The 23,423-nt window shown below is 38.2% G+C and overlaps 1 protein-coding gene across 1 annotated transcript; it reads left to right on the plus strand.

Annotated features, from left to right (window-relative positions):
* Positions 1 to 223: 223 nt before the first annotated feature.
* Positions 224 to 14,994, plus strand: rnpc3 (RNA-binding region (RNP1, RRM) containing 3). The gene is given in 16 exon segments (XM_061666894.1): positions 224 to 301; positions 2,279 to 2,423; positions 2,583 to 2,630; positions 2,741 to 2,850; positions 2,967 to 3,059; positions 5,191 to 5,302; positions 5,905 to 5,973; positions 6,120 to 6,262; positions 6,838 to 6,963; positions 7,287 to 7,417; positions 10,315 to 10,494; positions 10,585 to 10,604; positions 10,606 to 10,680; positions 10,859 to 10,917; positions 12,167 to 12,299; positions 13,323 to 14,994. Coding segments are annotated over 15 exon segments (1,506 nt in total). The 5' UTR covers positions 224 to 301; positions 2,279 to 2,282; the 3' UTR covers positions 13,389 to 14,994.
* The last annotated feature ends 8,429 nt before the right edge of the window (positions 14,995 to 23,423 follow it).

Here is a 23,423-nt window from a genome sequence, read left to right on the forward strand (position 1 = left end):
TGTACGCAGTCGTTCTACTTTTGCGGTGAACTGTCTTACAAGTGAGGACAAATAGCGTAATTGCACATGGACCTTAAGCTGCATGTCAAGAAATCGAATAAATGCTCAAACAGCTTAATAGAAATCGGTATATTAAAGCAAGGGACAACTGATCATTATATTCCATTCAGGAAACAAAGGGGGCGATGGCGTGCACAAGCTGTTTACTGATCACACGTTTTTGGTCAGAAGAAGAGCAGGACGGAAGTTGATTTTCTATCAGCGTGATACAGTCGGGAGCTAGCTTAACAACCAACTAAAGGTGAGCTTGTGATAACGTTAATGTTCGGATATGGGTTTTATAAAAGCACCCACGTGTAACGGAACGTGACGGTAGTCGCAACAGACTGGCAAAAAAAATCCAATGTAATTCGTTACTGTACGTCTCGTTTCACATGATTAGCACAAAGCAGTTTTGGTAGCGTGACTGTGAAATTCAACATCATATTGAACTTTACTGTGGGAAAACATGCTCTCGCTAATCATGAGAATACCCGAAACAAGCATTTTTAAGACAAAAGAGCTTGTCCAGTTTATTATATTTGCAAAGAGGTCAGGTAACATACAGCGTTGAGTACTGTAGTCTCAATGATATCTGGCCCCGAAGAGGTCCCAAACACAAATCTTTTTACCTCCCCACATGCAAATATCCAAAAGAAATAACCATACCACAGGGAAACAAAATCAAATGGAAGAACACACCTAACACAAACGTGAGTCTTCTTTGTGTAGATGTTCATACTTTAATGCTTCCAGGTTTTATACAGACATGATTAGTACAGGCAAGTCACCTTTGAAATCTAATTAAACTAAGTGGTGCTCTTCTACAATTCACAGAAGCAAGGGACGCAACTGAAATAATTTATCCATCCATCCAATTTCTACACTGCTTATCCTCAGTAGGGATTGTGTGTATGCTGGAGCCTATCCCAGCTAACTGCGGGTGAGAGGTGGGGTACACCCTTAACTACAAAATTCATTAGGCTTTACACGATCAGGATTTTTGGGACCGATCCGCGAGTTTAAAAAAACGATCACAAGATGGAGGAATGTGCCTATTTAAATGACCTGTTCATTTACTCTATATACTTGTGTATTTAATTGCTCCAAAAATTATATTTACAATAAATAGTGTATCTTTGTTCCTCTATTTATGCCACCGAGGCATAGTGACAGACAGAACAAATGAATGGTCTTCTATTAAATGGCAGGAACTAAATACAGTAATTAATGTATCCGATTTTTGTGACATTTTTGTTTGTTGGTGTGTCGTGAGATTTTTCAATTGTAAAATATGTTCCTTGGCTCCATAAAGGTTGGAAATCACTGCTCTATTCAGATAGTGTATTCTAATCAGTCAGGTCAAACCAACATTACATGACAGAAATAATGGGTGCTAACTTACTGTAATTAATTTACTTTATTTTTAATTACATTTCTTCACCCACACCGAAACTTTAGAGCATGATTCGACAGAATGGCGGCATGTTTACGTCCAACCGTTCGTACTACCACTAGCTTGCTAGGCTACATAACATTTTATTGCCTGCTTGTGAGCCGTATTGTATTAAAAGTACATGATCATACCTCAAGCAAGCCTTAAACGAACGTCCTCCCCTGTCCTGAACACCGGTGACCACCAACACACGTTTCCCCCCATTTTGTCCTTATAATACCGTCGGTGCGCTCCACTTTTGTTGTCGTCGCCACGGTAACGAGTGTATCCGATCGCATTTGAGTTGACAAGATAAAGCTCGATGATCGTAAAAAACGTAATACAAGATTTTATTGCAGTAGTCTGACAGTGCCATTGTGAAACAGCAAATTTGTCTTTTAGTCTGATCCGGGAATGACGTGTTGCCTGTCTGTCCCACACTGCCAACAATGTCTTTAGCAGAGCCGATCAATTACGTCATTGATCGGATCGGCGAATTATGACAATAAAGCCGTTCAGCATAAAATGCTAAATATCGGCCGATACGATCAGCCCGATAAAATTGGTGTAAAGTCTATTATACATAATACAATTTTCTATCACACTACCCCAATCTCCTGGCTGCAGGACTTCCCAAGAAAAAAATCATACATTACTACTGCAGCCTTTTTGGCTGCAATGATGGTTGCTGCCTTAACTACATTGGTGATTAGTGGCAGTAATGGAATAGTGTTCCTTAATGATTGTGTCACAGTAGGTATTATCGTGTTTAGTAAAGTTGCTAATTGCCGTGTTGACCTTCAGAGAAATGGACTCGACCGAGAAGCGTGGAAGCAAGACGTTGTTGGTCCGCCATTTACCAGCCGAGTTGAGTGAGGATGAGAAGGAGGACCTGCTCAAGTATTTTGGAGCCCAGTCTGTCAGAGTTTTCTCGAACATTGGCCGTATGGTGGGTTAAATTCAAGTCGTTTATTTCAAACTCATGATTCATAAAAGATGTACAGTTAAAGTTAAGGAAAATAATGGTTATGTTGGGCTTCTCTGGGATTTTCTTAACCTTTTACTCAAATGAATTTGTCCATTCTAAGTTGATCTTTTCTCTCCACAGAAACACACCGCATTTGCAACTTTTTGCAGTGAAAAAGCAGCACAAAAGGTGAGTCTGTAGGAAATAATGATGCTCACACCATGCTTGTTTTTTTAAAAGCACTACCATTCCACTCAGTCAACGACACTCTATGTTTACCTGATGAACATATCTTAAAGGCTCTTACCCGGCTTCATCAGCTAGAGGTCTTTAATCGAAAACTTATTGTGGAGTTTGCAAAAGGCCAAGATAACATCACAGTATTAAAGGATCCACCTGTGTCAGATAGGTAAGTGACTGCATTGACTCTCAGACGTTCAATTGTTCTTAGATGGACAGATTTCTCTTAATATACAAGTGAAATTAAATCAGACATCTGAACCACTTTGTCTCTGTTGTTCTAAGGAGTAATAAGTTTGACAAGGGAGCGCAGAACAAACCAGAAACTAAGCAGCCTAACGTTTCTCTCATAGAAACCGGCATTGCTCCAAGTCTTGGGTGAGTGTTGAACATATAGTTGAAACCAGATGTTTACATACACTATATAAAAAGACGCATATACTTTTTTTCCCCCCTCGTCTGACATTAAATCAGACTAAACAGTTCCTGTTGAAGTCAATTAGGATTACGCAAATTATTTCTATTTGATAAATACCAGAATAATGAGAGAAGGATTTTTTTTTTGGCAATTTTTCATTACTTTCTTTCAAGTCAGAAGTTTACATACTGTACGATTACTATGCCTTTAAACAATTTTGGAAAACTCAGATGATGATGTCATTTCTTTGGATGTTTCTGATTTCGGTTTATTGACAATGTTTGAGTTAGAGACCCATCTGTGGATGTATTTGAACTAGGCATACCCGAAACACTTCTTCTTTCTGTAACATAGGGTAAATGGAATGTGCTATAATTTTCCACAAAAAGTAATCTATTTCAGGTAAACATGTGACTTATTTCATAGTTTATGGTGATGTGTGCCAGTGTGTTGAAGTTAGATACAAAGGGTGGATCTACAGTACATTGTAGAGCTGCAGCTAGTGTATAGTTTTTGAATAGAGTATTTTACAGATTTTCCCATGTATTAATCGAGTCATTTGAATAAAAAAAAAAGATGTTGTAGTAGTGCATACGCCTGACTTCAGTGCATGCAGCGTGGGTTCAGTCTAGGGTCTCACAGAAGAAGAAGTGTACCTTTTACTGAAAAGTACGATACATTGCCGTGAAGAATGTTGCAGTACTGCATCTTTGTAGTATTGTTTTTTTTCTATTTTTTTTATGAATGGTTTTGTGCAGTTCGACAAATAGCAAATAATTCTCCAATCAAGAGGCAAATGTGCTTGTTTCAAGATGACACATAAAACAAAACAAAAAAACTAGTTAGTCCGCTATCTTGATGCTAACTTAATGTGACATGCCATTGATGGGCTAAAGAAAATCAGCATAGATGTTACAGATAAAATCCTCCCTGATTTCCTGGCTGCTCCGGAACTACCGTTCGCAATGCTAGGCACTAAGATAACTTGCGCTGCACCGGCTATGAGCTGCGGCTGGGTAGCTAGTGCGGCTGAACGTTGTCCTTCTGGGGTGCAGAGCCACTCCTCTACGTCACTAATCCTCGCCGTAAACTGCACATTTAATGCAAAAGTTTGCCTCCAGATTCAGCTCAGAGGTTGAACAGCCAACATGCTCTCCTCAGTGGAGTCGATTGCTAGTGCTCGCGTCTACATGAGTTGCTACTTTTTATTATTATTTTATTGTTCTAAATGCATGGAGTATATCTTTAATCTGACTTTTAATGCACACTTCTCAATCTTTTCATTGAAAGCATATTTCATTGTTTTACAATGGTTAATTTCTTTATTGTGATAATGACTAATGCTTAAAGGGTTTGCGTTTGAGCCTTTTTATTTCTATTATTTCTTTAAATTCATTAAATTATTCTTCACTGAACATACTGTTTTTCACAAACCTCTATTTATAACCATCCACATAAAGAAGATTGATTGATCTTATGATAGTGATTTTACCCATGTCAATTGAATCTGAGAAATTAAGTTAATATTATTACATTTTGGGCCATTTGTTAACATTATCTCATTCTGAACCTTACAATATCCATCCGTCCATTTTCTGAGCCGCTTCTCCTCATTAGGGTCGCGGGCATGCTGGAGCCTATCCCAGCTATCATCTGGCAGGAGGCGGGTTACACCCTGAACTGGTTGCCAGGCAATCGCAGGGCACATACAAACAAACAACCATTCGCACTCACATTCACACCTACGGGCAATTTAGAGTTGTCAATTAACCTACCACGCATGTTTTTGGGATGTGGGAGGAAACCGGAGTGCCCGGAGAAAACCCACGCAGGCACGGGAAGAATATGCAAACTCCACACAGGCGGGGCCGGGGATTCAGAACTGTGAGGCAGACGCTCTAACCAGTCGTCTACCGTGCCACACCTTACAATATATATAAGATAATACAGTTGGATCACTGCACAATTGTTACTTCTTCGGACTTATTATTAAATTCCAAGTTACTACAATTACATACATAGTATTTTTCAGTTGTAAAATTTATATTTGTGTTCATCATATATTTCTACCTTTCTCTCTGTTAATTTCAGGTTGAAATATCACCCAAATCCCACTTTGAAGTATTTGTACCCACCGCCTTCCAATAGTGTGTTGACAAATATTACACATGCCCTCCTGTGTGTGCCCAAGTTTTATGTTCAAGTGAGTACGTTGTTTCCTTTTTTTTATATGGCATCATATTTATTTTCTCACCCTTTAAACCGTCGATATGCAGATGCAAATTTTTCCATATTCTGCGTTATGCATGCTATTTAAAGAGATGCTAAAAGTGGCAATTTGTAAGAAAAAATAATTTCTCTGCATGTTAGCCTTGGGAGACGACCTATTATAAAATGAAAATATGTGGTCTCTGAACTGCATCCAACCTCGTTTGAAGATCATCCAGCAAACATTTACCTTTTTAAATTCCATTGTACGCATGTTAATAATAAACCAGAAGTGGGAAGCATGAGTTATGGGTTTAACATTTCCCTAGGAGCTGAGCCACCTGGATTTTCAATGCTGCTGTTTGTAGCTTTTTTGTCTTGGTGGCGCTGTTGTGTTGTCGCAGCAGCAGCACCCCCTCCTCACCTCTCTCACACTTCTCACCTCAATCTCTCCTTGATCCATGCATTTGGAATGGAAAGTACAAAAGCTGTGCAATCTGTTTGGTGGCGCTATGTGTTTCTATATTTGCAGGTATTGCATAAACCAAACCACAACTCTTCACTGTTGCAATGTTTTTATCTTCACCTTTTTAACAGGTTCTGCATCTGATGAACAAGATGAATTTACCATGTCCATTTGGACCAGTCACTCCCAGGCCCCCCTTGGTGAGCTTGTTTTGTCAGACCTTTGTGGTCTATGTAAATTATTTGTCGTTAAACAAGCAATTAGTTATGTCATAGTGAAATCTTGAAGGAGAACATTTCAGAAAAAAGTGTAAGCCAAGTCAGTTTAAAAAAACTGTCTGTTGCAGTTTGAGCACCTGCCTACTGCCCCACCCATCCCCATGCCTCCCCCCTTGCCTCCTGATCTCCCGCCTACACCAGCAGAAGAGATGGAGATGTCAGCTGATGAAGAATCTGAGTATGAGAGTGGAGATGATGAAGAAAAGGAGAGGTTAGAATTCTAGCGCTCACATTTGAGACAACTTGATTGTCCTTGAAAAAGATGGCGTGCCCATGACGTCATGTTATGGGGATGTTGCCATCCTTTGGAAATAAGCTTACGGAGACCTTTTTCATAACCTATTTAGTTTGTAGTGTTGATCATGTGAATCCCATGGACATTATCACTTTAGAGACAGACTTTTTTGTGTGTGTTTCCCTGGTGTCACCATATTATGTACATCTGCATAATCAGTTGGTGTCTCATACAAGAGCAGAATCAGAAGTACATGCACATGTGTCCTTAATGCTAATTCCTTTATAACGGGGACCACTGGTAGTAATATGTACGGATCACTGTCAAATACAACTGCACACTCCTTGTTTTCTTCAGCATATAGTTCTTCTCTCAAAATGACATAATTGTGTACTCAACATGTACCATTCATAGGTTTTCCTTTTACTTCACACTTAGGTTATTTGAAGCAAGAAATATATAACAATATATATATATTATATAAATAATAATATAAATATATACGAAGATACTGAATACTTGTCTCGTTCCCAATGCTGGCTTTGCTTCAGGATTGTTCGTCTGATGGGTCTGGTCAACCAAGCATGCAAGAGACCCCTGAGACCAAAAACCTCTTCGAAGAGGAAAAAACCCAAGATCAAGGATCTCCTCTATGTGCCCAAACCGGACTCTCAGAGGTACAACAGAACCACTCGTGCATATCCTCACACATACATTCAGAATCACAATTTGCTTAAAGGTAGTATTTTTTTGTCACAAATACAACCTGGTGCTGGTTTAGGAAGGCACTTCCCATGCACACACTCCCTTAACGACACGCCACAAACTCTGTTAGAAAATTATGTATGTCCAGTGTCTCCTGGCTGCATGTGGTTGGACTGGGAACCGTTGCCCAGAAAATCTGGGGCCCCTAATGCCACGCAAGAGCCCGGTTTTATTGTGAGTTCTTTTTTAAAAGGTGTCTACTCAGGAAAGTGGCGATTGTCTCTGCTGTCTTCAGTGCTCCAGTCATGCAGCCATCAGACGTGTTTGAGCAGCCCCACCCCGCCGGACCGAAGAAAATAGAATTCCACATTTCAGTTCCAGAGGTAGCAGCCAGGGTGGAAGGAAGTAGGATGCAGTGTGATGAAGGTATGAGTAAGGCTTGTACTTCCCTATTCAGACCTTGGATGGCCACTTTCATCATCAACCACAAACTGACTATCAACATTTGATTTTAATGTTGAACTGAGACTGGATACTCAAATACAACTGATCGAAAAGCTTACACTTCAGTATTATTTGTTTGTGTGCTTGAAAACTCATCTATTGAAAAAAAATATATATATTAATAGACTAAATGCTGAAAAAATGTTTCCATTTTGATATACTGTAAATATAAAACTATTATAAACTAGTATACTGACACAATCTAATGAGAATAGTATGTCAAACATAATAATGCTAATGTTTTATTTGCCCTTTTCATTTAACAACAAGTTTATTATTCTGGTTTTAGTACTGAATATGTGTTTGATAAATTTATACACGTACAGTATATGAGTAACAGATCACAAAAGCAATGTAACCACTATCATATTTGAATGAATTCCTCTCTGACAGTGTCATCTTTTAAAATTAATGTGAGTTTTATTGTGGTAAACACAGATTTGATTAAAATTTGTTTGTAATGCATCTCATTGGGGTATGCAGGTTTGTTAAATTTTATGGTCAGTGAAAACTACCATTAAATTGGATTCCTATTGTGAATTTTTTTTAGGCATTTGCTGTCAAGATTAGATGACATGTAAAGATGTTTCATACTGTCAGATTGAACCAAGGGGTGGTTTTGTGCTTGTGCTATCTGTGGGGGGAGTCAGAACAACAATACTGTATATCAGAGGAGCAGCCAGCTTACACTGAAAAGGTGTTGCCATTATCAGTGTGAGGAAATGTCATTTGTGGAGCGTGGTTGTGGGGAGTACACTTTCCCTTTTTTCCTTATATATTTATTTTGACACCTTATCTCTTGCTACAACTTGACACTCCAGCAAACTCCAGAGAAGTAAAACAGATCTCAAAGTCAAGCACGACAGATTTCCTTAAGGCGTGGAGGGAAAATAAAATGACGGCAGGTAGCTTTTTGGATTAGTCTTGTTTTGTCCGATAAACAAACCATTTAAATGAAAGGGTGAACGGGGGACAGATAAGCGGAAGTATCAAAAAAGGCCTCACTCTAGTGTACTCACACTTGATCTGTAATAACTTTTTCTCTTGTGCAGGTTTGGTTCTTTCAATTCCATGTCATACAGCATGTGCTTTTGTGTCCTCCTCTAGTCTCTTCTTTATTCCTACAATATAAAATGTAAAAACAAAAGTGAGAGACACTCAACCATTGCTTAGGATTTTATGACCATTACATCGCCTAACCTAAGCATGTTCATTCCAATAAAAGGGTAAAATATACATTGTGAATGGATTCAGTGGCACTTCACAATGCATACTCAGGTGCTGGTTGACCTCCGATTTGTTCGAAATTCAAAACCATGTTTCCTATAGGAAATCACTAAAATTAGAATAAATATGTTACAGAATCCAACTGTTACTACCATGAAGCTTTTCAACCAGAGGCTCCTAACCTTGTTGGAGGTATTCAACCCCGCAGTTATATATGCGCATTCACAAAATCCTTCGTAATTTGAATAATACCTTCTTTTTTTTTTTCAAATTCAATTAGTATACAAACTGAACAACGCATCATTTGCACACAAAATCACTGTTCAAAAAATAAAAACAAGAAAACAAACCAAAAAAATTCACACGAAAAACAAAAGCATAGCTCAATGAATATTTAGTACCAGTCAATGTGCCTTTTGCGGTTGCCTGACAGAGACAAGCTCAGAAATGTGCAGCGTTACCTTGGCAGTTGTCACTCATAATTTTCACAACAGTCTTCCTTCCCTTTTGTTTACCATCTGCAAAAAGGATAGCTCACAAAGTCATAAAGTCATAAAGTTGCAAAATGTTGTACAAACAGTACAATGATGGTCAAGCGGAGTGTGATGTCACGAATCATACGAGCGGGGTGAACAGAACGGACACATGCACTGCGTGTGTGCATGTGTGTGTGTGTGTGTGTGTGTGTGTGTTTGTTGACCTCCACTGAACTGCTGAGTCTGGCTCACCGAACCCCTGGTGTTCAATCAAACCCAGATTAAGAAACACTGCAACTGTTCTGGCAAATTCTTTAAATATCATTGTCAACAGTCATAAAAATAAATCCATCATTGTTTTACTGTACTTTCAAACAGTGACCTGCTTTCTTTAACTTTAATGACAAATGAAGATGGCGTGAGATGCATCGCAGATAAGCCTCATGTTTATTTTTTAGGAGGAAATAGTGTGTAAAAAGGTAAACCAAATCACGCTAGCTTTTGATAGATAAGTATCAGCAGCATGTACAAAAGGTAGTAGTGTTTCCTAACCTTTATTGAGCAAAGGCATGTACTTTACATTAAATAAAATCTCATGGCACACCATGAAAAAAATATTCCAAAAGAAGTTTAGATACTGAAGTGGAAGAGCATTAAATATCCTCCCTGTCACCATAAGTAGTGAAGAAATAATATTTTTTGGACCATGAACTGAAATTGGAAAATTTCCCTCAGCACACCTCCTGATCTCTCACGACATGCTTTGTCGTGGTTCAGTGGTTGGGACTCACTGAAACAACTAGTTGATGGATCATTAGTTACTGACTAACCATAGCAGATAACATTCATAGTCCTTCATCCTAACTCACGGTGCCTTCTGCTCATTCATATTTATGGGTACCGGCCGTCAACTCGTCACACAGCATCTACAGAACTTCCAGTTTTCTATTTTGAGTTTCCATTTGTGTTCACAGAGGGTCCTTCTATTTCGTTATGGGAAACTCGATAAAAAAAAAAGACAAAAAAACATTCTAATTCAAATCCAGTTGCTAGTGGTCAGCATCAAGTTAATGATAAAGTTATTTTTGGCTCCTTCAACTCCAGTTTATCTTTCAGAAATAGATGACAGAGAGGTTACCCACAACAACAAAATGGAGGCTGCAGAAGGATTTGGGAAGATCTACCCCAGCATCCATTTGTTCCAGCAATGTGAGGAGCACAGTGACGAAGAGCAGGATCTCCCATTGGATGTCATCTCAAGAAAAGAGCTTGAGAAAGGACGTCTCTCAAGAGATGGTAAACACAGATGACGAAACAAACATAAGCACGCACACACACACACAGTCAAATATGACCTGAACCTCACCGTTTCATCTTTTAAAACAGAGATAAAAAGGATGTCGGTAGTTTAAGAATTACGAGCCAGGCGAGCCGACCTGCAGACTGTATGTGAAGAATATCGCAAAACAAGTGGAAGAGAAAGTAGGTTCTTTTCTGGCACTTGACCCACTTGTGATTGTCCTGTTGCGTGTTTATTGCAGAAGTCATCAGATTGCTGCGTTGTTGAATGTCAAAGTAAAACAAACCCAGAATTATCTCTGCTGCATCAGAGCACCTAAAGTCTTTATTTATTGTCTTTTGTTCATCATTTATCTTCCAGGACCTAAAGTACATCTATGGGAGATATATTGATCCCTCATCAGAAACTGAAAGAAACATGTAAGTGTCCTTTTTTCCTGTCAGAGACAAATTAGTTTTAAGGACAGATTTGATAAAATGGCAGCCAAAGAAACAAGTCTTGTAACCATCTCTTTTATTTACACCATCTCCTATTCATCAGCTATTTTTGACTAGCAATTTGTCACTTTCTCTCGAGAGATTCTAGTAATGCATGCTCACTGTGCTGTTATTAAAAAAGAATCCAACCTGACACACAGATCAGGAGGGATGTTTTTTTTATGTTTGTGCATCAGCAGTACTTTAAATGAATATTTCACCCAGGACCTCAAACTGAGTTTTTGTTGGGTTGAGCACCACACTCTTAGATTGTGTTCACTCTTGTAATCTGTAACTCTGGTCCAGGCCAAATTAAAAAAGAATACAATGTAATGCACATTGCATTACATTGGTCTGGTTTGCTTAGCATTCACAGTGGTTTTTATTAAAAAGTCTGCACAATATTAATATAAAAAAATGTAAGTCACAACTTTACTGGAACACGATTGTTTTTTTTTGTGACAAAATGGAAATTTGTCCATACTAAAATGTTGAATACAGTTATATTTTTTTTAATTTTTGTGTTGCAATTTTTACCTGCTGAGATGTCACGTGGAGTTCATAAAATTTATTTTAAGTGCAATTGCGCACGTGCCTCCTTGTTCAGATACACCTGTGCAATGTAGTCACATCCAATACTAGATGTATATAAAAATATTTGCCTTAAAAAATTATAGTTTTGAGTTGCATTTCTAGCTTTACTTATTTAGCAACATGAAGGGACACCCTATTAGATCCACCCATGCAGTGCAATTCTACATTACAATATTTAGTGTAAAGAGTTCAATGTGAGTATGTGACCCAGTTTAGAAATTTTGTAAAACAGGAGAGGATTTAAACGTGCTACACCAGTTGCAGTGATTACTACTACCTTTATAGCATCATTCAGTTTGCAATCGAAAGTATCAAATCTGAGGCATAGGGCTCTCGTGAGTGTCGTTAAGGATACAGCAGGCTGTTTTTTAATGGAAGAAAATGTGAAGCTTTTCCATTTCCTGCATCTGTATTTTCAGGCCTTACTGGAGTCCCATAAAATAGCTCTAGCTAGCTGTAGTATCCCAGGCCTCAATTGGCTCGCTAATGCATGCTTTTTTTTTTTGTAGTTGAGGAACGAGATGCATTTCTTTCCTCCAAACGTGTCCAGCAACCATGAGCGCTAACGATGGTCCCTTGCTTCCCATTTCTTCACCAGGTTTGACGTGGTTTTAATGAAAGAGGGCCGGATGAAAGGGCAGGCCTTTGTTGGACTTTCCAGTGAGCAGAGTGCTGAGAAAGCCCTGCGGGAAACCAATGGCTATATTCTCTTCGACAAACCCCTCGTGGTTGTATCCTTTTTGTTAACTGCTCTGTTGTAGCAGCTAATATTATTATGTCATTTGTACACAATGCGGTCAGCGTGTCACCGAATGTACATAACTGGTGGTCATAGTAAAAAACTGGGATTATATATAACCACATAAGTATTCACTTTGACTCTCAGACAGCCATCCATTTTCCGAATAGCTTATCCTCACTAGGGTCGTGAGTATCCTGGCACCTATCTCAGCTGACTTCGGGCGGGAGGCGGAGTACACCTGAATTGGTCGCAGGGCACAAATAGACCAACAACCATTTGCACACACATTAACAACTACGGACAATTTACCAATCCACCAGTGTAAGAAAGTTACACAAAGCAATTATTCTCTATTGTGCTATATAAAGTATATTATATAGATATGTTAAAAAAGAAAACAGCCTGGGGATAAAGCAAAAAAATCAAGGATTTTTCTGGATTTTTGGGTGGCCATTGCCCTTTATCCCACTAGAATACTGTAGATCTGCGCCTATACTGAGCAGCAGCAGAATCACATCTCCACATTCACAACCAAAACAAGAGCAATCTGTACTAAGCAGACATTGACACGGAGCAGAAAGTAGAGCAAACAGTCTCCATTCTTGCCATTTGCTGCTGTTACTAAATTATCTTTATTCATCAGGGTGCTATGAAATGAAATTTATTGCCATTTTAGAGATGTGTGATTGTTGGAAAAAGAAGTGAGCGATGAGGGTTAACTTATTTTTTCTCTTCTGCTTTGCTGCAGGGTTTAGAAAATACAGTAAGTAGTACATTGCAGGCAAAAGACATGAGCCATTTGCATTTTAGTATATGATGTGGGCCGCTACAAAATGCACAGGGGGCTGCAGCAGACCTCCCGGCTGTAGATAGGACACCACTGGTTAGAATTGTAATATTCGTAACTATAGAAAAATTATTTAAGGGATTGGCCAAGAAGAAAAAATGCTTTTCGATGTGAGTGTAAACATTGACCTATTAAATGTTAAAGGCCCTTGACTGATAATCGCAGCAATTTGCTCGATCAGCCAGGCCAAAACAAGACAATAACGATGCCAAGAAAAGAGCAAAGCAATGATACCATTTACAGGTGAGTATTGTTTTAAATATATTTACATAGTTGTTGATAAAGTATTTATTCATGAAAATGGATTTGTTAAAATGGCCAAAACAAAATAAAACATTTACGTTTACCGTAGTTCCTCCAATAATGGGCTTTTGCTTGAATAGACTGCATGGCCCAAATAAACGGCCACATGTGTCATTTACTTGAACAAACAAGCATGCCGCCTGAGCTAGAGACCTCCCAAACTCTGAAAAAAAAGACCAAACATATGACATCACTAAGAGGCCATAATATGAATACAATAACTGATACCACCTTGTGCTGCAGACACTTCAGTAAACTGAAGCCTTTACGACATATACACATACGTTAGCAACAACTGCTTATCATAAAGCAAGCTGTAATTGAAATATAATAAAGATATAAGTATCATTTGTGTGGAGAAAATTATAGAACATACACTTTTTAATTTGATTACATGTGGTCCTCTATTTACAACGGTACTGATATATGATGTTTTGAGGTTGCCAACGTCGTGCAATAAACTAATTAGCGCAACTGCATACATTGTCACGCACCACAACAAGATGCGCTCCGTTACCACTGTAATTACTTTTTTCTATTGTAGTTTTAGATTTATGGCTTAGAAGTGTTTTACTTGTACTATTTACTGTAATTATGACTTTACTACTGCGTTAGTGTAGAAGACTCACTGCTGTAGGAACTGAACTCAGTCGTCAATGGAGGACGCCCTGTAATAATAAATGGAAGGAAATACAGTATTGATTTATTTTTTTCTGAATTGTGACAGAGTTCACATTGTAATGCTTTCTTTTCAATTTGTGTTCATACTTTATTCATTCAAGATGCCAAGGCTTGAATTTGTGGGCCAGCAGAACCATTTGTATCCTTATTTGACCATATCCTTTGGAGAGAAAAAAATAATAATCTAAAGAGGAAGAGGCCATTTCTATTTGTGGCACCAATGGAACATGTAGCATTGACCTTTTAAGCACATTGATTTAGATTTACAAGGACGAAGTCCTATTGTTTTCTGTCTGCATTCAGTCTTGTTAACTAAATGTTGCTAAAATGTTGTTTTGACAAAGTTTTCTACCTCGTCTGGCTGAATTTCAGGTGATCATCATCAGAGGTTGGCTTCATCTTTTATTTAATAAAAAATATTTTTTATTGAAATGAGGTTGTGTCTCTTCAGCATACACAAACACACATCATTCCTAACGTCCATGCAAGTACAGACTGGGAAAGAATTAAATGGAAATGGTCAGTTGTTGGCAGCCGCAACTAAAAAAAAAAAAAAAATGAGACTGAAGGAAGAAAGAGAGGAAAATGTCTGCAATAAACCAAATAGAGTGAAGTTGGTGGAAATTGCTGCAGCTGCTTTAGTTTACCTTTACAATCCCGCCTTGCCCCACCTGTGTTATTAGAGATTAAACCTCAGAGAATGAACTTTCCCCCTCAGCAGCTGTCATATCAGAGAATTTGGAAATCAAATATTTTCTGCCCTCTGTGAGGGCAAGTAATACTCGAAGTGTAGTGGGTGCATGTCAGTCAATGATGAATTAAAGTTTGAGATATCGTCTTTGAGATAAGGTGGCTTGGCACTTCCGATGTTGGTGACCTCTGTCACGAGGGAACTTCTGATTTCTGTCCTCTCAAAGAGCACTTATTTTAATAAAAAATGTCAGACAAACACAGAGCCATTCAAAAGGTTGCAAACACTTTTAGGCGGCCTTCATTACATTTTAATGTTGCATTGTCAATGTTTAAGTACTTGAAATTTGAAACAAATTGCTTGGGATTCTTACCATTTTTTTTACAACAATAACATACCCTGCTGACTGTTGGGTCCAGGCACTCCTTCAGTTCTTGTCAGATCGCAATTATAAATATCAATGTTTTCGAACTCAAACAGAAAGTGTTCATCTCCTCCAAGTAATGTGCATATGATAAAGAACTGTAGATGTTTTTGTGTTTGGATATGTGTTTTCCTATTGCTGTAGCTTGCTTGAAAGATCTTAGCTTAGATTGGACTGTTTTGGACTGGAATTGTTTTTATTAGATGTCAAAAGCTAAACGCAAGCAATATAAAACTGAAATGCATTTCAGGAGTGCATGATTGCAACAGGAAACACTGACTTTTTTTGCTACAGGGTCACATTACTTAGCCCACCACCCACACCATTAAATAATTGCAATAAATTAATGAGTTCCAATCCAAGAATTGCTTTCAGATTTATTTTTCATTTCATTCAAAACGGCCATGTACAGTCCCCTCCAAAATGTATTGGAGCGGCAAGGTCAATTCCTTTGTTTTTGTTGTATAATAAAGAAATTTTTGTTTCAGATCAAAAGATGAATATGTGACAAAAGATTTTATTTCATGGTATTTAGATCTCAATATGTTAACTTAGGACAGAGCACCTTTTGTTTGAACCCACCCACTTTTCAAGTGAGCAAAAGTATTGGAATAGACATTCACTTTAGGTTTATTTAATAATAACAGTATTTGGTGGCATAACCCTTCCTTGCTATAACTGCATCAAGCCTGCGACCCATTAACATCACCAGACTTAATTTGAAATGCTTTTCCACGCCTTTACTGCAGCCTCTTACAGTTGTGGTTTGTTTCTGGGGGGTTCTCCCTTCAGCCTCCTCTTCAGGAGGTAAAATGCATGCTCTATTGGGTTAAGGGCCAGTGATTGACTTGGCCAGTGTAAGACCTTCCACTTTTCCCCCCCGATGAAGTCCTTTGTTGTAATGGCAGTTTGTTTTGGGTCATTGTCTTGTTGCAGAATGAAGCTTGTCCTGATTAGTTTGATGCATTTTTCTGTAAATTGCCAGACAAAATGGGTTTGTAGACTTCAGAATTCATTCTGCTGCTACCATCATGAGTTACATAATCAATAAAGACTAGTGAGCCTGTTCCAGAAGCAGCCATGCAAGCTATCTAGAGTTGCAACGATTAATCGACAACTAATCGATTGTCAAGTTCATCGAAAACTATTGATAATCGATTAATCGCTTAGAAATATTGTTTCATTCAAAATTGTCCAAATCAGAATTTTAGCTTCTCAACAGTTAGGCTCAGATTTCTGTAGTGCTCCGTGAAAGCAGTTTGAGTATCTGTGTGCTTAATCAAAATAAGACATCTGCAAACATTTGCTATTACTTAGGGAAATAATAAATATTTTTGCCTATTTTTATGACATATTATGGACCAAGCCACTAACTGAATCATATTCAATTCATGTTTGTGCATTTTCTGCACTGTCAATTTGAAATCATCCCCTCTTTTTGAACAAAGGGATGGAAATCAAAACTGTTTTTTTCTAATCCAATTCATCAATTAATTGAAAAAAAAACAGATTAATCGATTGTTAAAATAATCCTTTATTGGAACCCTACAGTTGATGTCAGAAATCATGCTATTTTTTAAATATGAATGTTTCTTTTACAGAACAGATTTCAATTCTTAGCTCAACGAAATTTCATCATGATCAGATCCAGACTTGACGCAATTTACACAATAACATAAATATTGCAGAGTCGTGCTTATGTTCAGGCACTTATTCTTAATTTGCTGCTCCAAAAGGTTAGGACTGATGCTGTAGTTGTACAAAAGAAGAATGAATTTGTATGTGACAAGTCAATGTTAACTCTTAATATACTTCAATTAATGTAGCCATTATTATTATTTTCAATGCAAAAGAGCATTTCCGCTCCAGCTTTTCTATAGTGTACAAAAATGTTATCACATTACATTTCTGTGGTTAAGATCCTAGCCAACAGGGTCATCCATCACATGCGCTCATCTGGTCTGACCTGCAGCCCATATCTCCTGCACAAGGGAGAGGGGGTTCCCATCTGTGGCCAATGCTGCACGCCATCCCAACGATGACAAATGTGCACCCCCACTGTGGAAATATTGAGTTACTAAGGCATTTATCAGGTAAGATTTGAGCAAGATGAATGCTAACCTTTTGTAAGTAGACTCAGATGAAGATGTATGCTGTGTGGCCGCTCTCTCTTTTTGATACTGTCGCTGCATGTGTGTGCTTATCTTTGGAATATTTAAGGTGTTTGCCTTCCATTTAACAAGAGTTACTATTGTATCTTAGTCGCAGCATCATCAACTTTTGTGGAAATAGTGGCATCACTACTGTAAGGTTACTTTTCTAAAGAGTTTTCTTATAGGTTACTCATAATTTTTTGAAATCATTAAACTTGATGGCAAGTTCAAAGGCTTGGGCCACTGCAGCCTTCGAGTTTTATGTTTATGAAGGACAATCCTATTAAAGTGTCTTCAATAATGACCTGCAGAAATGTAGTAACCATTAACATGTTAACTAACAAGTATTCAATGTATAAACATTTTATAATGTTTTAAAAGCGGTATAACCACTGTAATCCCACATTGTTATGACCACTTGCATGAAATGAGTGATCCAGTACAATCTGTGAACTGTATTTAAAACAAAAAGACAACACACTACCAGTGATATTTACCACACAAAAAAGTAAAATAAATCATGTGTGTAAACTCAATTTGAATGCACAGTTTAGTAATTAATTGTATTCATATTGAACGTTTTTATCAGGTCAGCACTAATTTGGGAAGCTCTATGGCTATGAATAGAAATTTTGTTAGTAACAAACAGCAGGTAACAAATTACTATTTTGTAAATATTTTAGTCATTTATTTTAGTTAGTCTTTGCATCTTTGCGAATCTAAGCTCTATACAAAACCAGCTGTTAGTGGTAGTGTTTTTTTTTTTTTTTTTTTTTTAAATAGTATTGCAGGCAGTGTTGAAATGTTTTTAGTGTATGCCACTAAAAAATGGACGGAGGGCAGCAAATGACCCCCATGGGCTATAGTTTGGACACCCCTGCTTTAAACATATGTTGAAAATGTAGTAATTAATAAGTAATAAAATGTGCAACAGTGTGGTAATTTGGATCAATCATCAATAGATGTGTGCAAAATTATGGCAATGTGACAGTGACCATACCAGTCAGTCAATCTCCTTGAGGGAGATTATCAGTGGTCTTGTATGTTTTCCGTTTTCTAATAATTGCTTGATTTCTTCACACCAAGCTGTTCCAGATTCAGTCTTCACAGCGTGGTCCAGGTCTCTAATTCTGTTTCTGGTGTCCTTTGACAGCTCTTTGGTCTTGACCATAGTGGAGATTGAGGTTGTGAACAGGTGTCTTTTATACTGATAAGGAGTGTCATTAACAGGTGGCATTAATACAGGTAACGCGTGGAGGACAGAGGAGCCTCTTAAAGAAGACGTTACAGGTCTGTGAGAGCCAGAAAGCTTGTTTGTAGGTGACCAAATGCTTATTTTCCACCATAATTTGCTAATAAATTCATTAAAAATCAGACAATGTGATTATCTGGAATTTGTTTCCCCTCATTTTGTCTCTCATAGGTGAGGTATACCTATGATGAAAACTAAAGGCATCATCTTCTTAAGTGGGAGAACTTGCACAATTGGTGGCTGAGTCAATACTGTTTTGCTCCACTGTATGAAAACAAAATGTACATCTTTCCTTTGACCTTGTTGTGATGCGTTGCTTTTCCGATCCATCCTCCAGTTCCTTGCCTTTCTTGCATTTCTTTCTTGAATGCTTAAATTATTTCCAAATTAAAAAAATGAAATAAATGAGGGTTTGAAGAAATAAAGACGTTTACCAAAAAAAAAAAGCAGGGTGCATGTTACAAGTACAATGCGTATTTAGTGATAAGCACCACATGTTGTCTCACTTGTATTTACCCATATCTACATACAGTACTGAAGCTGGCGATGAGATGACGAAGCAGTGTGTGTCTGCTTATTGATTACAAAGCATATCGTACATGTTCTGATTTAATTGTTACAACATATTCGAACGTTTTGCTTTGTGTCAAGTTTGATTGCACCATAAATAACAGAACCCTGGCCAGCACAGTGGATGAAGTAGAGAGGGGGGAAAAAAAGAACAAAACATTGTTTCGTGTTTTGAATACTGTTAGTGGAGGCGCAGTCAAATCCACTTGACCCGGCCACATGCAGACATCAATAAATGGAACACTATTGTAAAAATTCACCATTTATATAATCAAAGCGTATCTTGATGGGGAGTGATTCAAAAGGGGCTTCAGCCACAGAGCTCACTGAGTACTGAGCAGCATGATTAATTTCACTTCATCCGATCTATTGTTTAGTCAGTGATTTGAACCAAAAATAATTAGATTTTGTTCTAGGTTATTTTTTTTCATGTTAATTTTTGTTGGTAATAATTGCCCGATTTGAGCGGTCATAGTGTTCAAGAACATGATATAACAAACCAAAAAACTGCTCTTTGGAAAGAAAAAAGGTCACAGTCATATTTTGTGCTTTATCATTTCAAAGGGTGTGCATTGAATTAAGGCAAATAACCACTAATTATAGAAAAGGGTAGAAGAGTTGGAATTCCAAAGGTGGAAAGAAATGTGTATAATTTAATGAAGACATGCATTATTTGCAGAATTTAACTTACTTACTTGTTGTTCTTGGGCTATTTTGAGGAATATAACTCTTCGTAAATATTTGAAGAGATGTTTTGGAGCATTGCCCTGTAAAACTGCACTGGCATTGAGATGATATGTTCATCCCCATGCAACTTGATGCTTCTGTTTTGCGACTTGTCTGAGGTGCCTGCAAAATCTCATCCTCACCCACATCCACACTAACCTTGTTTATTCCCCAAAGCGGCATTAGCAAAGCTGTAAAAGTATTTATGGGCGTACCAATGTGGGACAGCCAATCTACGACAAATCTATAAATCCTGGTTGTTGATTTCTCAGGGCCAGGAGGTGCAGGCCAGTGATCAGTAGAGGTAGAAAGTATTCCCCGGGTGACTCTGTGTGACTAACGCACAGACTCTGAGCAGCATGCCAAAACAGTGTTACAGCAACACTGTTGTGCTTTTAAAATGGCCAAGCTGGCCTTCGCCTCTAAAGTGAGACGCAGCCCAGCTATCCATCTACCGTGAGCTAGTATCATTAGCTAGCACCCAACTGCCACCCGACTCAGCAGTCGGTGTGGTTGTTATAATTTGCACGCTGTCTTGGACTGGGGCTTGCAGTGACATGGTATACAATTAGGCAATAAAGTGTAAAATGTTCCATGATGCTAAAGTGCAATCTCTGCAGCATGTGCAGCTTTTTGTAACGGCTGTAATAATGACATTGTGACCACAAGGAGCCAGACAGCACAAGCTGGAAAAAAATGCAACACTACATTATCAGCATTCATTGTTAGTTGGTTGTTATGTTTTACACAGTCCTGACATAAACTGGGATATATTGCTATATTACCTATCGGTCCTTATTTGATTTTACTACCCTTTCAGCTTATTTGGCCAATGTTGGCCATGAACACACATAGGGCCTGATTTAGTAAAGGTTTGCACGTGGTAAACCAGGCACACATTTGATTGCTAATCCAAACAGATGTGGAAGCTGAACTACTAACTGGGTGCACCCAGGGCTGTGTCTGCCAAACATTTTTGAATTGCCAGAAACAAAAATTAACATGACAAAACATCTATTGAGCAATGCAATTATGGAGCTTCTGAATGATCTCAGGCCTGACTTGGAGTCAGTCACAAGAAGGAGTCATGCTATATCATATTTGACAAAACAAAACATCTTTCAACGCCACGTTTCCTTGCATCTGGCTCATTTCAGTGCAAGGTGACATTTGGTGCTGGTTTCTCCCAGAGCAGTAGGTTTTCAGGTGTGCTGTCCCAAATTTTAAAAACAGGATGGGCAAATGAATCCAATTGCCACGCACTCTGGGCGAGTTAAGAAACAAAACAAGGCTTTTATGCAGCTGCTGGCTTTCCTGAAATTATCAAAGTGATAGATTTCCTTTTCGTAACTGAGGGTGTAATATGTTTGTTTCCCTCATTCATGAACAACACTTCAAACATGATTTTGCGCCTTGCGGTGCTATCCCAAATGTTCTATAGGAAAAACCGTCAAGAGTTACCTAAAGGGCAAAACTCAGTCCGTAATTTTAAATGTTTTTGTAGGACTTTGCTACTTTTACTAAATAAAATATTGTTTTTCCCTAAAGCCTTCAAATTGCAGTTTGTGTGGACAATGTGCAGATAGGAAAACAACCTAAAAAAAGTGTGCAATGACTCCTCCTCAGCTTGTTTTTAGCCAAAGATTGCCAAAATATAACAAATATAATTTATATTAACATATTTTCCCACTTTCCCTCCTTCCACTACTTGATTTTTTTCCCTTAAATTTTCATCTGTCCTGGTTAATTGCATTTCCTGATTATGATAGCAAATTCAGAATTGTAACCCTTTAAAAACATTCATGTTAATAAGGCATTGATTTCAAATCTGCGAGCAGCCAAACGTGCCATTGCCGTGATACGAATGCTGCTACAGTTCTGCTTCATGGGCCAAGTTAAGTCGAACCCCCCAAACGTCATACAATTTCGAGTTCAACCAAAATTTAGAAGGTAGAAGTGGGCGCCCTGTGATTGATTGGCGAGCAGTCCAGATTGTAGTCTACCTTTTGCCTGAAGTAATTAGGATTCAAAATAAGTTGAAGACTTCTTCACAATATCTTGCCTCTATGAAGTTCCTCCTTTAATAAGATATGCGGCACGTATAGAAGAGAGAGAGCAGGGCAGTATGCCGTGGGAGCTATATGAACAAGGAAATCAATGAGGTGAGTAAACATACCAGTTCAATTTGCCGTCACCTGCTAGGCCAAAAGTAATCATTGAATCAAAATGGTCCAAGAAAGCTTTTTACATCCTGTAGGAAGGTTAATAACGAAAGAGTCATCCGGGCCTTTGATTTGAATTGGATATTAATCCTTATATCAAGAATAATTATCACTCAAGGTTCAGAAAGTGAACTTGCTGAGTGAGCCTCTCTGCTGTATTAATTTTATCATTCAACAGGCACCAGGCTGGTACACTGCTCTATTGTTGAGGTTTAGCTAAAACTCACCTGTAAGCTCAGAATATTTAAATCGTGGTATGAATGCTTTTTAGGACAAGGAGCCATATTTGGTTGTTTAAACTCACGTCCAAATTTATGCCGCCCAACTCACCTTAAGGCAAGTTTAACAGGATTTCTCCCAGCTGATCCCTGATGAAATGCAATGACAATGCAAAAATATAATAATATAATGAAAAAAACCTGTCTGCAGATAGACCATATTGGGATGTGCCGGAATCACCTCCTGTTTGGAAAAAATAATAAAAAATAAAATACTGATACATCTTACCAATGTACTTTTAACATGGTATCTTCACGAGTCTTGAGGAAGTAGTAGAAGTGCAAGTGGAAGAAATATTAAATATGTCTGTATGGTTTGTCTAATTGAAAAAAGGTTTGGAACTCTGCCGTTACTCAGTCAGCAGCGTTGGCGACTGTATGCACCTTTGCACGCAAACCCGCTTATGGAACTCTATGTGATGTGCTTTGTGAGTCCACTTTAACGTGTTGCAACAGTGCTCGAATTCAGTGTGCTCTTGAGAATCACCAAGCTTCATTTTATACTCCATGAAACGGTGAAGGTGGCATGCAGGTGTGAATTTGAGTGTGAGTGGTTGTTTTTCTACAAGTGCCTTGCGATTGGCGGGCAACCGGTCCGGAGATTACCCTGCCTTTCGCCCAAAGTCAGCTGAAACAGGCTCAAGCTAACCCATGACCCTAATGAGACTAAGCGGTGTAGAAAATGGATGGATAAAATGGTGAAAAAGAAATGTAGCCCAATACAGTATTTTTTTTTTTTTTTGTCACTTAAAAATTACATTGAATCTGAACCCATTGTTGTCTAAAACAACTTTTAGTGGATTCCTCCCCTACTAATAATTCATCAAATAATCAACTGCCACATACGTTCCAGTGTGAGTAAAACGAAGCTGTCAGCATTCGTTTGTGAAGGCAGAGATTTTGATCCTCCTCCTGCTGCAGTTTGTCGTTGAATAATATAGCCATCAACCTTGAAGGTGAAAACTG

Source organism: Phycodurus eques, chromosome 21 (assembly GCF_024500275.1).
Source record: "Phycodurus eques isolate BA_2022a chromosome 21, UOR_Pequ_1.1, whole genome shotgun sequence".
NCBI classification, from domain to species: Eukaryota; Metazoa; Chordata; class Actinopteri; order Syngnathiformes; family Syngnathidae; genus Phycodurus; species Phycodurus eques.